The 17,155-nt window shown below is 45.2% G+C and overlaps 1 protein-coding gene across 3 annotated transcripts in view; it reads right to left on the bottom strand.

Moving 5' to 3' along the window:
- The window catches only part of ZCCHC14 (zinc finger CCHC-type containing 14), a 44,521-nt gene that overhangs the window by 20,614 nt on the left and 6,752 nt on the right, over window positions 1-17,155 (bottom strand). For all 3 annotated transcript variants that reach the window (XR_002442152.1, XR_002442151.1, XM_021408440.1), the window contains exon 2: window positions 11,525-11,648. Coding sequence is in view for 1 of the 3 variants with exons in the window: in XM_021408440.1 (XP_021264115.1) it covers window positions 11,525-11,648 (124 nt within the window). In the remaining 2 variants the exon portion in view is untranslated. The remainder of the gene's footprint in view (window positions 1-11,524; window positions 11,649-17,155) is intronic.

Genomic DNA, 17,155 nt, shown 5'->3' on the forward strand with positions numbered 1-17,155 from the left:
GAGCCAGAAAATGTTCCGCTTGCACTTCCCTCTGTCTAACAGCCAGCAATAGCACACCTAGAAGCCTCTCATGACACATTAACTATTCCTCGTAAGGTATCCAACGTGTGTCAAAATATTGACAGGGCAGAGTACAAACAATGCAGTAACTGGAGATGCTCGGTAAGGAACGCCTGTCCTTACAGATCCTCTGCTTTCTGGGGGGAAAGAACACGAAGAGGCAGGTTGTGAGTTATGCCCTTAACATGCAAATGTATGGAACAATTAAGAAGTGTCAGAGTTGAGTTTAGCCTAAGTGACAAGCACACGTACAGCTACAAGCTTGTCTATTTATAGCTGTTCCAAAGGGAAAAACTGCTCCATTCCAGAGCACTGGGAGCTGGGTTGAGTATTCCTTAGAAGAGAGGGAGGATGGATAAGGAAATAAGCGCTTCTTTCTGATGAATGATCTTGTTTTACTATTTCTAGGGAAAAAAAAAACATCAAATCTAGAAGAAGATGAAGCAGTTCTCTCTGCATTTAACTACACTGGTTTGTCATGTATGAAGGAGCTGTCGTTACTGTACCAGCAAAGAAGGAAACAGGGCATCTCATTCTCTGAACACTTGGGAGGGTCGTTTAGAAGAGGTTAACCTGTTCTCACCTAGTATAGTGGTTACAGACTAAGAAAACGTGTGAAGAGATAATAGGGACACTTAAGTGATCCCAAAGCCTTTATGCAAATACAAAGCTGCTTTTTGCCACGGAAAGTATAAACTGAGCCGCAAGTTACATAGAATTTATGTACCCTCCCCAAAAGAGAGCACAAGCTCGTGGCTGCTACGAAAATGCAGTAAGATCTTTGTTTGCTCTCCCTGTGTTAGGGATCTTTAAACCACTCCGAGGTCTGAGCTGAGCAGGAAATCACACTGTTCCAGCAGAAGATTTACACATTTACAGTATCACTGACACTTAGCAACGACCACAGCAACGCAAACATTGTAGAAACCCTCTTGAGAGTGACACATTTACCTGAGAACTCTATCTGAAGGCTTTCCTGGCCATCATTAACTGGGAGAAGGAATTCGGCAGATAAATATCGTGCTTCCTTCAAGTGGATTTGGGGATAAACAGTTTCATCAAGAGCATTTTATCTAAGCGATCTCACAGCAAGCTGATGAGCATGAAGTGGCAACACACATCCCTCGCTCGCTTCATTTGATGATGCCTTGTGAACCTGTGCTCATTTCTTATCAGGACAAGCAGATGTAGATGCTCCACAGCACAGGAACGTTCCCCCCAGAGCAGCAGGAACCAACCCAATCGGGATGATCTGAGTTTAAAGGCTCCAAGCAGAGTCCTCAGAAGTCAGCACCAGGGCAATCTTTGCTCTAATCACGGTCCCCGCTGCAAAGGAAACTCAGAACCATACAAAAATAGGCAGGAAGAGATTGGAAATCGAAGCTTCACGAACAGAACAAAGTTAGCTAGCAGCACCCACGTCACACAGGGAACGTTAGTGGAAGAAATGCCCGCAGAACTGTAGGAAAGGGGGGGGGTTCTCCCCACATAAAGCAACACACTGAGTTGAAGCGAGAAGTTACTTTGCAGGCTGACGACCGTGAGCTGCAGCGTTCCACAGGAAGCAACCACACAGCTTTTTTACAAATCAAGAACATGAGCTTACACTTGGCAGCGCCGAGGAAGCATACTGCACTGGGACTGCACAGCTCACCCCTAACCAGTAGTTTTCATCTGCCTGCTATTTCCTCAATCGGGCTTATCCAACGCGCCAACGAAGCGACCTTACGTCCTCCAAAAAAGGAGAGGGATGAAGAAAAATAGTCCGTGCTTCTCGGCTTTTGGAATTTTAGTCGAATTTGTGCATTGTTTTGAGTAAGGCTGAATGGTGCTTGTCAGCACTTCAGCCAACCACAAAAGCCAAGCAACCTAAAGAACGCTTTCGCAACTCCACTGCATTCACAGGCTGAAATAAAACAAAACGCTGCCGGCGCCGCGGCCTGGAGAAGACATCCATCTGGACAGGAAAACACAAGGCCCAGAAGAATCAGCCAGCTGCTTTCAAAAGCAAGACACGGCTTCGAACGCCAATCCGAAGGCTTTTCTTACCAAGTACTCCAGGCCAAACGGACTCACTTTTGCCTTCGTTTGATTCGTGCTGCTGAACTGTCTTCCACAGTGCTGAGCAGACACTGCCTTACAAGTGGCCTTTTTTCCTTCTACAGAATGCCTTACTCAGGAAGGGCTGCTGTGCTGGACGTATTTGTGTGACAGCTCTGCTGCCGTGCTAAGTCTAAGCACCAACGCACGGCACTGGGCAGGTGCTGTTCCTTGAAGCACAACGCTTACCGAGGATCTGCTGTTGAAATATACACAGTAATGCCCAGGGCAGGAAGAGAGCTACGATGCAAAGCCAAGGCAGGCTGCAAGAGTGATGCTAATGAAGGGCAGTTTCACCATGGTAAAACATACACCAGAACTCAGTTTTAACGAGCAGCTCTGAAAGCGAAGCTGCATCTCCTCACTGGTGCAGCTACGTATTTCAGTTGCTTAAAGCCTGGCCCTGTGACTTGTAGTCCCCCTGCGATTTACCAAGAGCAGACAGAGGAATGTGCAGCTCATTCTGAGAAGAACATCTGCAGAAATGACCGTAAGCACAAACACTGTTTGAAGGCAGCTTCGGTAACCACTAGCATACATCCTATCATAAGCAATTAAAATAAACAAGCTGTCCAGATCTAATTATGTCGTCCACCCTAGTATAAATATCTGCAATCAAGAGAGATGTTCGACTTGGTATATAAATATTTTTACTCGCTGGATAAATAATCTGCAGTTGTATATTTAGTCTAGTTTTATCTGACTGACTGATTATTTTACTTACTGTTCCCAATAGATTGCTTTTAAACAAAACCTTGGCTTTGTTTCTTAGTTTTTAAGAGCAGTTTTACTCATCCTAGAGAAGCATCATGCCGGTTCCTTCTTCCCTAGAAAGAATTTCCTTCAGTTTGAGGGAGCTTCAGTGAGCTGAAGACAAGCCAGGTAGCATTTTGAATCTGAACATTATATTCACCTATAAAATTGAAGTGCAAGGTCTTTTTTATCCACAAAAAAACGTTTTTGGTATTGCAGACCCTTTCCCTGCTCAGTTTTGTACCCAAGTGCCAAAATCTGTGCTTCGCTAGATCCCAGACATCACCGGGGAAACAACACTAACACAGCCAAAGCCTCTGAAGTCCCTGTGCCTACATGGAACAGATAGAGAGCGAGCTTAGGAAGAGAAAGGAAAGCAGATGGGGAGAACCATGACACATTCAGGTAGTCGGCATGGCTGGGAACCTTCCTGAGCTGGCATTTGCTTTCAAGTGTGGAGCAATGCCCTAAAATACAGATAGACATATGGAGCGGCCCCAGCACAGCAGAGCCACTGAACTAATCCAAGATGCCATCTGAGCGCAACCGAGCTAAGGACAAATGTGGTTTTGGAGACGGGGAGAATGGGAAAGAAAATTTTTGTTGAAGAAAATGATATTACAGATGTCAAGGTTTTTTCCCCCCCTGCAGCACACACCAGCACAGACTTTGCGGGCTGCGGCACGTAACCATATATCCAACGTAGATGCGGCGCAGTCAGAGAGATCCCAGCAGCAGCTGCTCAGCCAGCACGCCCTGGCTTGAAGGGCAGCGTGGTGATAGAACAGCACCGAGATCAGATGGCCACTGCTCCAGCTCTGCCCGGTGATTCTGGCTGCGTACACGCTGCAGAAATGTGCATTTCAAACTCAGGCAAACGCACGCAGCAGATCTTATGTGAAACAGCTGTTCCACACCAGCACAGCTCGGTGCTCATGCACACACGCACGTGCTCTCTTCTGCATTTCTGAAGGCAGTGTCAGCATCTTGAAGCTCCTGACTAAGGCTGCAACGAGAAGAAAGTGCGAGCGGCAAGGGCAAAGTGATTTGGTATCGGCTTCACGTTCTTCCAGTGAATTGTAAGTATGAAAACTTAATGGAAAAAAAAAATACCGTGAGCATGCTACGTCCAAACACTAGACCCAGGGACTAATCTGGAATAGGCAAAGCCTTCAGAACAGGCAGTCTTGCCAAGAGCCACAAATGCATTCAAGTGCTCAGTTCAGGGAGAAACAAATCCCCCTCTGCACAGCCACCTTTGTGAGGGGCTCCTTTTGTTGGCAGTTACGTCCTTGTACATTTTCGGGTCTCTGCTCTTAGGCTTCAACATTCTGCTTTCCTTTCACGCTTCTGTAGGAAACATTGTTCCTTCGCTTTGGATCCCAGACAAGACTTGACCAGTAATTCAAAGAAACAGAATAAAGTCCTAATTCAGCGCTTGAGCTTATTTTGAGATACCCTACAACTGTTACACAATTGTTTCCGTAACACAACTATGAAGCAAATACAAAAGGGAAGAGAAGACCAAAGCAGATTTCGTTGGTATTTGCCAAGCCGGTGAGAACACACAAGAACTGAAAGAAAGAAGAAAAAAAAAAACAAAGCCCTCAATCATTAAACCTAAAAACATCTTGAAGCTTTCATTCTCCACACTGGCCACTGCGTTCTTCCATTTGCAGTACAGTGGGTTTTGGCTCCTTCTCTACAGTTTATGGCTTAGCTGCCCGTTGTCCTTTGCAACAGCAGGGTATCTAGCAAGCTCCTCAACTATTTAATGGCAGAAAAAGGAAGAAGCAAACTTGCAGCTCTCCAAGCCACTCGTGCTTGTGTCATACCTACGTTTTTGCAGGTAATTTACTTACTACTCTTCCATAGCACTGTATATAAGAGGAAGTCTGCACGCTTTGCGAGCACGGCAGTCCAACTGCATCTCTGCTTGAATGATGCACATTGAATAATTCATCCACAGGAGTGCAAAACACAATAGAGAATCTTCTAAGGCACTGTTGTGCCTTGTGCCATTTCCTTTCAGCTGTGTATATTAATGATGTAATTTTAGCAGGGCTACCCCCTTCGAGTTACTGTTAAAAATAGCATCTGCACCATCCGCTGATGAAATGCATCCACTCCAGGCAGTGAAGTAATGCACCAAGTCCACTGCTTTTTTTTTTCCAGGGAGATAAAAGAGTAAGTCAGAAAGAAAACGAAGCATTAACCTTTTAGCTCAGCGTTACCTCACATCTAAGAAATCACGCTGACTTTAACCGAAATCACTGCTTTGTGTAGTTACAACCCGTGATTTCCCCGCCTGAACCAAGAGAAAATGAAATTAGAAGTGAAATTTGACAAAGCATCTCAACAACGCCAAAGCTGACCATTTGTCTCCTCCGCTCCTCGTGTGGCACAGAAACAGATACACCACAGGGATCAGAGCCACAGCTCCTCTCATTCCAGGAATGCACCTTGCAGTGCTAGCACCAAATGCTCCAGGGAAGTGCAGGACACAGGCTCAGGACGTTGTGACCCCTGGAAGTCGCCCCGATCTCCACCACCTGCAATCCCTACACAAGATCTTACTCTCAAATTACCTCTCAGCATCCACCCCCAAATGGCTCCAGATGCCGCCGTCACCCATTCAGCTGTCAAATCTGTCAAATCTCTTAATCCAGGCCTCAATATCTGGCTCTGCACTGGCATTTTTTCAACAGATGCGCTTGAAGAAGATGTGCATTATGCCCGCATTAAACCGAAGAACTCAGCTTTCTTTAAACAGCCCCAGTGCACTCGATTGCCCTTTGATGATTCTCGCTTTATTCTTTCTTCGTTTTGTTTCTATCAATAACAACCCAAGGGCTAATATCACTGTTTTCTCATTTGGTTATCAGCAAAGGAAGGTGTGAGCTGGAGGCACATTTAAGAGGGGAATATTTGAGTACTCAAGCAAAACAAAGGGGAAGAACTTGTTTCTGCCCATAAAATGCATCCAGAAGAACTTTCTGGATCACCAACCAGGAAAATCCTGAACGTAGTGGCAAAGCCAAGCAATATCTCCCAGAGAGCTGGACAAGCACTAAGCCAGCCCTGATGTGGAGAAAGGACCACCCTGATGTGATGGACAGGTAAACAAGACTCTACAGCAAATCGCCAGCAAAGCCGTATCTGCAGCACAAGAACGCACCTCTTGTACAGGATCTCCCAAAGCCCCAAGGCACCAGCTCCTCCCCAGCCTGAGAGCCACCCCACTGCCTTCTGCCCTATGAATCAGGGCTGGCATCAGCTGGTAGGCAAAGTGCAGAACATAAAGAAAAAATACTGCCAATTTCCTCCCCCTCGCTGCACATGTATGTCCTTCAGTCAGAATAATGAGCTACTATTTGCAAAAGGTCTCTCACCAGTCTAAGCATTATTCCATTTGCTGTTTCTTTTCTGTAGTCCATCTGTTCCCTCACGCCAAGCACCGAACGTGAGGAAATCATCATCACTTCCATGGAAATCAAGCGCTGTCATTTACAAAATAAGGTCACTTTCATATTAGAAAGCAGGGAAGCAGAGCAGAGAAATATTTGCAGTAATAGCAGGGAAGCAGAGAGAATTGCTGGCGAGGTGAACTATTCTGTGAGATGTTCTCATCCTTCCTCTCCACCCGGCTCCTCATTTTCAAAGCAGACCAATGTCACATGGGTGCTCTGTGCTGAAGCCCCTAGGAAGCACAATGGGCTGCACCCAGGGCTGACTGCCACGGAGTGAGCTCTGCAACTCAGGGGACACAACACGGGTCTGCGTGCCCGCCTACACGAGGCAGAATACAACTGCACAGCCAGTAAAAGCTAGAGCATTGCACTTCATCTCCAATTGAAAATTAAAACATTAGTGTTTCCTTCATTCCAAAGTTAGACCTCTAACCTTAACTGAACTCCAGAGGCAGAAGCGCAGGCTCCGTGATCTATGCAGCACGCAGGCTTCAAGAAGTTTCTTAATATGCAGTCATCTTCAGGCAATGAGGAAAATATGCAACATCAAAACATCTTGCCTTTTTTTTTTTTTTTTTAAGTACACTAATCCTTGGATTCGATTGCTAGAATTAACTCCAAATACTTGATACTCACAAACTTGTGCATTAGAGACAGTAAGTCGGGTATGCAACGCCTCGTGTGATTTAACACTTAAATTTAACACTTCAGTGACACTGCTGTGCTTTAGAAATAGAGCTTGCTCTGCTTCAGAGATCAAGCGAGCAGAGACATACACAAACAGCTGAAAAAATCACACACAGTTGGTACGGGGAGATTTTTTCCTGAAGGATTACCATAGCCTAAATATTTCTTTAAGCCCTACCCGAACAGTAGTTGACCCAATATTGTGGGAGATGATGCATTCACCTAAAAATAGAACAACCCAGCGACGGAACAGGGCGCTGTGAAGTCTGGACCCAAACCCAAAGGATCTCAAGGATGAGTCTGAGGAAAACAAATTGGGAGGCAGAACAGAGGCTGGAAGTTGTGGACTGCTTGCAACACGCACCTCTGCCAACTTTCAGCTTTACCTCCCTGCAACCCTTATCTTACCTGAGGTCAGCAGGACTACTGCCAACAAGCGTGTACTTCACCTAAAATCTATCCAAAATCAAATCAATATGTTACTGAGATAAGTCTGCTCTCAAGTTTTTCCTCGTGCCCACAGATTGCAGCTCCTTTTGTCCTTACAGTCACGTGCTGCTGTGTGATTATTCCAGCCTGGGTCACGCTGAGGCTCCCTAAGATCCCTTATGGGGACTGAGAGCGTAACTCCAATTAAGCCAGAAGTTTTACAGTGCTCAGCAGAACTACTAAATGGAGTACGGATTGTGGAATAAGGCCTACTGTACCCATCTGACATCTAAAAGCTCTGCTCCTCTGTCCACAGAAGACAGTTTGTGCCTATCATTAGATGCGTGTGTTGCAGGAATTTTGATTCAGCTTCCCTGCACGAGGATCACATTTCAACAGTTGCTTCAACTGAAAACAGCCCGGCTTGGAGGCAGCTCTGAGGTTTTGTGCAGCAACAGCAGAAAGGAAAGATGATTCAAGCACACAGGAAGCAAGACTAAGGGAATTTTTGTCACTTTGCAGGAAGTCGGACCACCTTCCAGACTGCTTTGTGGAAGAAAACGGTGGTAAGTGCCACCTGCAAAGCCTCATAATAGTAACGAGCCTCTTACAGACACCAACCCTGAACTTTCACTGCAGAAAATTTAGAACGGGCTGTGACGAATGCAAATTTCACCGAGTACCAGGAGAAACTGCATCCTTAGATGGCAGCCATCACACCGTAACGACCCGCAGCTTCCACTGCCTTATTAGAAAGATTCTTTTGTTCTGCACTTCAACATCTGGCATAATGTACTTTATTCCACTGTGCTTTTGGAAAATATGCTGTGGTCACTGACCATGTTTAATACATTGCTAAAATGTCACATGCACCAAGTATTACTTGCCTACAGTGCTATCCGTGTAATGGCCAAATCGTTCTCCTTGGAACATTACAGTAAGTAATTAATAACATCTCTGGTGTACAGGAAATTACTATCTGGTGTCTGTTTTTTTTTTCCAAGTTGAATTTTCCATTCAGATTTGAATACTGTAACCACTCTCTTTTGGGAGTGGCCACAGAAGGTCAGAAGAACTGGAGCTCCATAGGCTTGTTACTAATTAGCTCCGTGAATGGGACTTCCCATAGGTCAAACAGCTTCTTCTGGACTTTGGCATAAGGACTGAAACTCCCTTAGCTACCATAGCAGGATTGGCTGCAAAACAAAAGTTGCTGGTTAATATACTACATTTAACCAGTGAGCTCCTTAAACCGAGTTGTGGTACCTTCATCAGAACTCCTCCAAGTCAGATTGCTTACTGCACAGCCACTCTGCTCAGAAACACAGACCTGCATATAGCAGGAACCATCCCCACGCTGCTGCTGGAAGCATTTCCCTAGCAGGCATGCAATTCCAAGCATGAAGCTGCACCTTTGAAATTGGAATCAACCAGACATCGACACCTACTGCAGTTATATTTGCAGCACTTCAATTCTTGTAGTCTAGTGGAAAAAAGCCTAGAGCAACATGAGGAGGACAGCGTAGCCCTACTCAGCCAGTACGCTGAAAAAGCTCAACTTGCATTTGAATGGGATTGCTTTGTTTGGATCAGTGCTAAAGGCATATTAAAAATCATACTGCATTCTAGAAACAGCGGAAAAGAAACCAAGATCCAGCAGCACGTCCCTGCTGAAATTTCAATTACATGGAACACGAGAACCTGGCCTATTTGTCTCCCTTCTCCTTCACCAGTGAGATCTGTCAATACAGCCTGTGAGTATAACTGCCCCTGAGAGGACAGGCTGCACTTCCCAAAGTTACCTCCATTTAAGACAACTTCTGTGAAAACAGATCTGAAATAACTGACAACAAGCAAGAGTAAGAAAAGCACAATTTTACTACTGCATGCTACAGCTATTGGACTTCCTAAGAGATGTACACCATCATATCCCAATGGCCATCTGCATTTTTCCTATACTTGCAAATGGGCCTACAACAGTTCACTGGAATATGAACTCTACTCTTCTCAGCCCTCTCTCATACCAAAACATGAAATATTTGAAGCTAACAGGTTGTTTCAAAGCGTGGACTAGGGGAAATACAGCCACTAAGAGCTCTCACAGCCCAGCCCACTACAAATCCAGCCACTGTGCTACCACACATCATGCACTACTACTGACATTTCTGCAAGTCAGAAGCAAAACGCTCATCAGATTAATACACACTGCCTCTAATGCAACTCAACACAATGGATACCACATCTTCAGTGAGATCTCTCATTTTTCTTCCATTTCAGCTACAGCCTTTTAAACTGAGGCCCTTCCAGCTCCAGCGCTTTGCCAAGAGAAACATGCAGACTTGAGCAGCTCAATCTTTCTGACCACAAACAAGAAGCTGTCCTCTCAAGATGTGTTGATATTTTCTAGCGGGTCTTGTGTCAGACAAGAATTACACAGCGGGTCAAGGAACTCGTCCATCCTCTGCTCCTGAAACTGAATTTCATGCGCTCTACATTAAAAAGTTAGCAGATCTTCCTGAATGAAGAGAAGAGGTGTTTGCTAAGAGAATCAGAAATACGTAGAGCGTGGTACTGGCCCAAGCCTGGCCAACAACCAATTGTACTCCAACCCTGGAAGGAAGAACTCCCGACTGTACAGGGTATCGCAGAGAAAGGAGAATTCAATGTAATTTTTGCTGCTGGTGAACCAGAAAGCAGAGTATCAGTTAGTGAAAAAACAACTGTATTCGTTCCACTGCTCCTTTTACCAACTACCAGTCAGGATATCTCTAAATTTAAAAAGCTATGTTCTCTGAAAACGAAGCAGGTATCCTATGAGGAAAAAACAGATCAGAGGAAGACAATTAATTTTCACAATGTACCATGACTAATCTTGGCATATATGGTACTGGAACAGCAATCACCGAGTACAGATGAAAACAGTGTTGAACCCTGTCCTATTTATATCAGATGAAAGCCACAAACCTAGCCATGCTTCTGCTTAGTGCTGCATTTTTTTCCCCTATCTGATAGCTTTTACAGCTGGAGAAATAGCTACTTACAGCACAATTCTGCCGTACAAAATGATTGCTACTTACAGCTATTGGGATTATAGTTGAGTATGTCACAGAAAAGGAGGGTCAGTGGAGGCAAGCTAACAACAGCTCCTGGGGACAGTTAACTACTTCCAGCCTACATCAGATCCTTTCCTTTCACACCACCAGGAAGACAAGCTTGGAAATCCTTGGTCTCAACTTAAGTTGTACTAAACTGTACTTAAGAACCCCACAAAGAGTTTGCAGAAGCTGCTGTCCACAAACAGCAGCTCACAACTCAAATGCCTTCCTCACCTCACAGTGTCTTTTATGTGCATTAAACCAAAATACTCTCAGTCACACTTTAACCTAGATGTTTTAGTGTTTATAATCACAGCCCAGAGTGTGCAAACCGAATGCATTAACTGAAATTCATCAAGCCCAGTTTTCAGCCAGGTCAGCATGCAACAAGACTTGTTTTGTACCAATATTTGGTGTTTTGAGGTTGGAACTAAGGGTGCTCAAGTGCTACGAAAGTTGCAACGCCTTCTCCTACGCTCCCCTCTTCTTCCACCTGTTTCTTGAACATTCTTGGGAAACAAAAGTGGAAGCAAGCAGCAGCCCAGCTGCTGTTATAGATGTCCTCTCTTCAGTGAAGTAACGCTCATCGCCATACACTTCATTCAAGATACAATGCCCTGTGATGAGGACAAGAGCTGGAGTATCAGACTCACTCAGTAGAGTACCTGGTGAGAGCTCAGTGGGTCTTCCAACCCCTACGAAACATTCTTATTTCCCAGCAGAATAAGCATATTTCTCTCTTGCTGACCGTACTTCACTGATAAAATAACACTTCCTAAAAAAGCCCCTCTACGACTTCCTGTGCTCAACCCAGCCCTGATCTGAAGTGGCACAACTCCAGTCTCCAATGGATTAAAATAATGCCAATTGCCATAGAGATACAAGCGCTCTTTCCCCCACTGGAAAGTAGGCATGCAGAAAAGGACACACCTTTGGAGTGTTTCCCTGAAGGCCTCTTGGGTAATGACTCCTCAATGGAATGTGTTGATGTATGTAGGACATTTTCCAAACTGTTACTGACACTGTTTATGGGGGTCTCGGACCTTGCAGTGACCTGGAAAGAAAAACACAAAAATCTGATGTAATAAACTCAGGTGCTCAAACACCGCACCTCGCTCCCAGTGAGCGGTTCTGATTTGAAGGCAGGTAGGAGGTGGAAGCTTCCAAAACCCAGCAGCAATCCCATCAATATTCCACAAGCACCAGCCCAGGGAAGTTGTTGTAGTCAGCAGCTATTCACAAATCTAGATTAGCCAAGATAATCTATAAAGCTACTTAGAGTATAATTCTTTTTTAAAGAATAGTCACACAGCAGTCAATGGCAGAGATATTGCAAGGCTGTTAAGCTCTCCACGCCGCAGTCCTTCACTTTTCATTGAGAGAACGTGGAGAGAAAGGGCTCCTGGAAAACATCAGTCACTTTATGCGCTGTCACCTACCTACACAGATGCAGACTTGAAGGCATTTCCAAGTACTTCCACGTGGACTACAAGGAACAAAATCCACTTTAGGGAAAAAGTCATTCTTGCCTCTGCTGTTTGAAAGCCCATTTCAATGAGAAACGACACGCTGAGAACGCCCAAGCAGAAGGCTGCAGCAGCATCAGAACCGACTTCGTGGCTTAATGTCTACCTTCTCTATGCATTTAGCATAAGAAACCGATTCCCACCATCACTTAAGAGTACAGAAACAAACATAAATTATTAGAAAGAGCACAACTGAACACTGCCCACTCCAGCTGCTGTCCACAAGCCCATTCACAATTATGTAGCAACACAAAAACAGCTATTACTTGCCGCAAAACAGTCAACGCCCGCCTCATAAGCAAGGCAATTACTCTCTTGTTCTCTAGGTAATGAGAAGCAGAAGTGGATGAACAGTTACATTAGCAGCGCTGAACACAGAGATGTAAGTATCTCAAAGAGGAAAATGTGTTTTGAAGAGGTAGTGGAGGCTAACAAAAGCACTCATACTAATGCACGACTTCAATTTCAATTCCACATCTTGAGTTCACGTGAACTCCCGTAGTACGGAGAGCTGTCATCAGAACTGAACATCAATTCTGGTCTTTGACAAATCCAAGCAGAAAACGTGTGTCTCAACATCAGCTTCCCTTTGCTCAGGGTAAGCAGTACCACAGAGCAGCTCCCTGCAGCAAGGCTCCCTCACACCCTGCTTATGGCAGACAGTGCCATGAGATCCACACGCTCACCCTGCTGTTGGCTTTACATATGGACAGCAATCAGAAGGCAACGCAAGTCAAAGCCAGCGCATCCCTGACTCTGTGCAATTAGCTACTGCAGGTCCCACCTACAACTGACATTTCGAGATTTACACGCAACATTTTAAGGCAGTAACACCAGTAGATTCGCTATAGCTGCAGACACAGAAAAACTTACGTGCGCAAATAAACCAACCCAGAAAGACAGAAAAATGTCACAAGAAAGCAGGATTGCAAGCCCCTGCCTTCCTCCTCGGTACCATCACTCTGCTCCTGGATTGAAAACTTTACTTCTCTACCTCTCCAGCACAGCTTTCCACCAATAAGAAAAACATAGCTTCAAGCTCTCGCATTGACAAGACGAGCCATTAAGCTAAGCCTGAAGGAAGGAGGAGATGATTCAGATCCCCCTGCCAAAGGCAGCCTTCCCCAGCCAGCTTCCCTCGCGCTGTGCCTCTCCTGGAGCTCATTAAGCTCTCGCTGCAGCGGGCTGAGCAACCCCAGCAGCCCGCTGCCACGGGAAGGACTCCCAAGGGCAACTAAACAACACGGTGAGCTACAGCATTGGATTCAGGCAAAACCACCTTACCCAAAACAGCCGGGTTCCGAAGATGGAGATCAGCAAATAAAAATAATACTTGAAAGTGAAGAAGAGCGTAGCCACGTGGATTCCAAAAAATCCCTAAGCAAGCAGTCTGCATCACAATGTGTTAGCTCCTATCTTCTACTCCCTTCTGTCCAGTATCCCTACAATAAGCGTGGCGTGCAGTTTAAAATTTGCATTCTGTTTATAAATAACCTCCAGCTCTTTCCGTATAGACTTAATTTTTATATGCTCGGTCAAGAATAATCAAACCCATATGTCCTGACTGCCTGAGCTCGTGCACTATCTGATGCAGCCACACATCAAAGCGAAGCGGCTTCAAATTGGCCCAGAACAATCACAGAGCTCTGATTAGTTCCAAATGGGGCTCTTCGTTAGCAAGCTGACTGGTGTTAGAATCACTGAATCTCTGCCTGCTCGAAACTTTCGTCCCAAACTTCAGCTCACTTTTTCCACTGACTTAAACACACCAATATCGCAAAGGTTTGGATTTGTTTCCGAAAAGTAGAATAAGGAAAAATGTTCCGTGGATCAGTTTTATTCCCAAAGATGTAGCAGCACTCAAATAAAAAATTATTTGAGGCCAAGCAAAAAACAGAGCAATGATCCATCAGCTCTGAACTGCAGAGGATACTGTCCTTGCAGGGCGGGGAGAAGCGCTGCTAAGAGATGAACTGTAGCTGCTCAGTGAGGACTTGGCCAAAGCGAACCACAGAAACTCAATTTCAGGCAAGTTCTGGGGGGAACGTTCATCATTCTGCACAGTTACGTGATCCCCAGCTCGGGTTCACCACAAACCCCTGGATGGTGTTGAAGAGCAAGGGTATGCTGCTCTACAACTGGCAAAGGTCGGCTTCCTAAAGCAGCAAGAGTCTGCAGCAAAGGTGGCAACCTTTCAAAGACAACAGAAGCAGGCCATGCATCACAACAAGCTGCAGAAGTGACATTTTATGCACGCTTTATGCACGCAGAAAGAAAATGACAGATTGTCCAAGGTCTAAGCAGGCACGGCATCAGACTTAGGGATTGGACTGGATTTCCAAATAACATCATTTTTGAGATCACCAGCAGAAGCAGTTCATGAAGACTAGTCAAATACAGTAGCAACCCTAGAGAGACAAAGCACTAGAAGATTCTTCACTGTACCTCACTTCATCCTTGGCCCAGCATTCCGTTGAGGGCCAGAGAGCAGGAAAGCCCTGTGATGCACCACGCATAGCTTCATTAAGATACTGGCAATGTAACACCAGTGTGGGCTCACACTATGGCTCTGGAAGATGCACACTCACATGGGTGCAGAAGAGACTGTTAAATCGCTTTTACTTAGCTCTGAGTTCGTGCCCACTCCCCTCCATACCAAAGCATCCGGCTCACAGCTACACTTGGGGTTTTCCAAATGAAAAGCAGGCTTGTCTCTTGAAATTTCAAGTTAAAGTTGCCATGATCAAGAAGAGCAAAAAAATTCACCGTAACTAGTGACAGGTTGAGATTCAGCTTGAATTCTCCTACGCCTGTTCTCCATGGTAGCAAAGCCATCCCATCCTTCCCAAGGGGAAGACACCAGCCTGCAGCCCCCAGCCCTGCAGCTGGCCAGGAACAAGCCCTGCTGCTGACTCTGCGGGCATCAAATGCATCAAGGTACCAGCAGCCACGGTCAGAACTTCAGCCACTATCACACCTTTCCCTTTTTAACCGCCAGCAAGCATCTTTTTGTTCAGCAGAACACAATGATTTCCTTCTCGGTATCAGCTGTACCAACGGGCACAGATTTCCCTTCAGTTTATTTTAGGATTTTGCAGTGCTTTCTCTATCCTTTATCCATCAGGAAGCACACAACCAACTCACCAGGAGCGGTCACCTCAACAAGTGCTGCTTCCTCCAACAGCTGCTGCCCAACACGGCTCTGCCACCAGGCAGGACAGCTGAAGGCAGAGCAAAACGTGGCAAATCCACAGCACCAGATGCAGTAACTGCTTGCTGCACTCTCCAGGGACAGTGCCTATTTAATACAGGAAAGTCTTTCAGAAAAATAACAGGACTGCTAGAGGTCAAACAATGTGGTAAGAATTGTTATTTTTCTGTTATAAATGAAAACAACAATCATGCATTCCCTTCTGAATAACTAAACAGAACAGGGAAAATATATGGTTTAATAACAAAGTATTTGCTGATTTAGCTTGAAATGGAGCCAACACCAACAGATCAACATGCTTCCTACCTAAAACGTAGCGTGACCTATAATTTAAGGAAACAACGATATAAGATCTAAGGGGAAGAACTTGCTCAAAAAAAAAAAAAAAGGCAAGTGGGATAAAATATTGTTTTCTATACCTATTAAGGCATGAAATTTAGGTCATGCATTGCATAGGAAAAAAGTGAGCAAAATCTAGGAACGGAGTCAGCTAAGCCAGATGCGATGGCTGCTGCTGAAAGGAACACGTTCTCCAACTGATAATGCAGGGGAGTCCAACAGAAGCACCCCTGCTACGACTTGCCTTCAGAAGTCTCCTCTCCAAAAGGTTTTTCATAGTTTTAAGCTGACCTCCACATTTAAGGCCGATGCAGGTAGCACGTAACAGAGCGCTCGGGAATCGGAACACTGAAGTCTAGGGGAAAAAAAGTCAACTCCATTCACTCCTGCCAGTTTCATATTAGTGAGCATTAACAGCAGCTTATTTTGAGGTTAACACCAAGGCCTTCAACACAGTGCAATCCTGTTTGCAGAAGTGCTGCAGCTTGATGGCACCGACACAGCCCCTGCATGCTTAGGCACAGAAGCTGCTATTTGCCAACAGATATATAGCTCAGATTCCCAAACTTTTTGCAAGAAATGGATTGCTAACGCTCCAGTATCAGACTGCTGATGCATGACATTGTTCAGTAGGTTGAGTCTGAGCCAAAAAGAACAGCAAGAAAGGAAAGCCCAAAAGCTAGTGGGACTGGAACCCCAGAAGGAGCAGGATGGGGCAGCAACAAGCCACCAGCAGAACCACAGCCTCAGGCACCAGCCTGCTTGTACTTAGAGATGCAAATACCTAGAACTCCCAATACCTAAAATTACTCCTTTTGCTGATTAAGAGCCTCAGTGATCTCCCAGAATGTTTAAGGAACACCCACAGACACATTCAATTTCTCACGTAGCCGGTGAAGACTTCAACACTGCTCCACACTTACTTTTACATGCACCTAGCTGCTTTGTTGGACCTACACGTCGCTGAAGGTGCTACGTGCTAGAAACTCATGTAACTCCAACACTTAGTGCCCAGCAAAAAAGCAGCACCAGACACAAGTGGGATGTGTCCATGCTTTTCAACAGCAGCTCTTGCAGGAAGATGGTGAGAAGGCAACTCACAGTAAAGCAGATAATAGATTGGTTGCTTCTGTCCTGTGAGACTATTACTGGGATGAAATGAGGCATGCAGCTCTTAGATGCTTCAGGATAATCACCCACTTGCTACAAGGTTCCACTACAAATTCACTGGAGCAGACGGACCAAAGAAGTCTGGATTGCATTGCATAGATTGAGTTCCACTAAAAATCCTTTAAAGAATTGCAGATACCTCATTAATTGTGGGAATACACACCTACTGCACAGTAACGAGGCTTTAATTGCACTGTGCTGTGTACGAATGCCATTTGCAAGACTTGGCAACTGTTTAGTGCAAAGATGTGCACTTATCCCATAAGTCAAACAGGCAAAGCTGTGCACAGAAGTTTCAGAACTCTTTATTATTGG

The sequence above is a fragment of the Numida meleagris genome, chromosome 10 (genome assembly GCF_002078875.1).
Source record: "Numida meleagris isolate 19003 breed g44 Domestic line chromosome 10, NumMel1.0, whole genome shotgun sequence".
NCBI lineage: Eukaryota > Metazoa > Chordata > Aves > Galliformes > Numididae > Numida > Numida meleagris.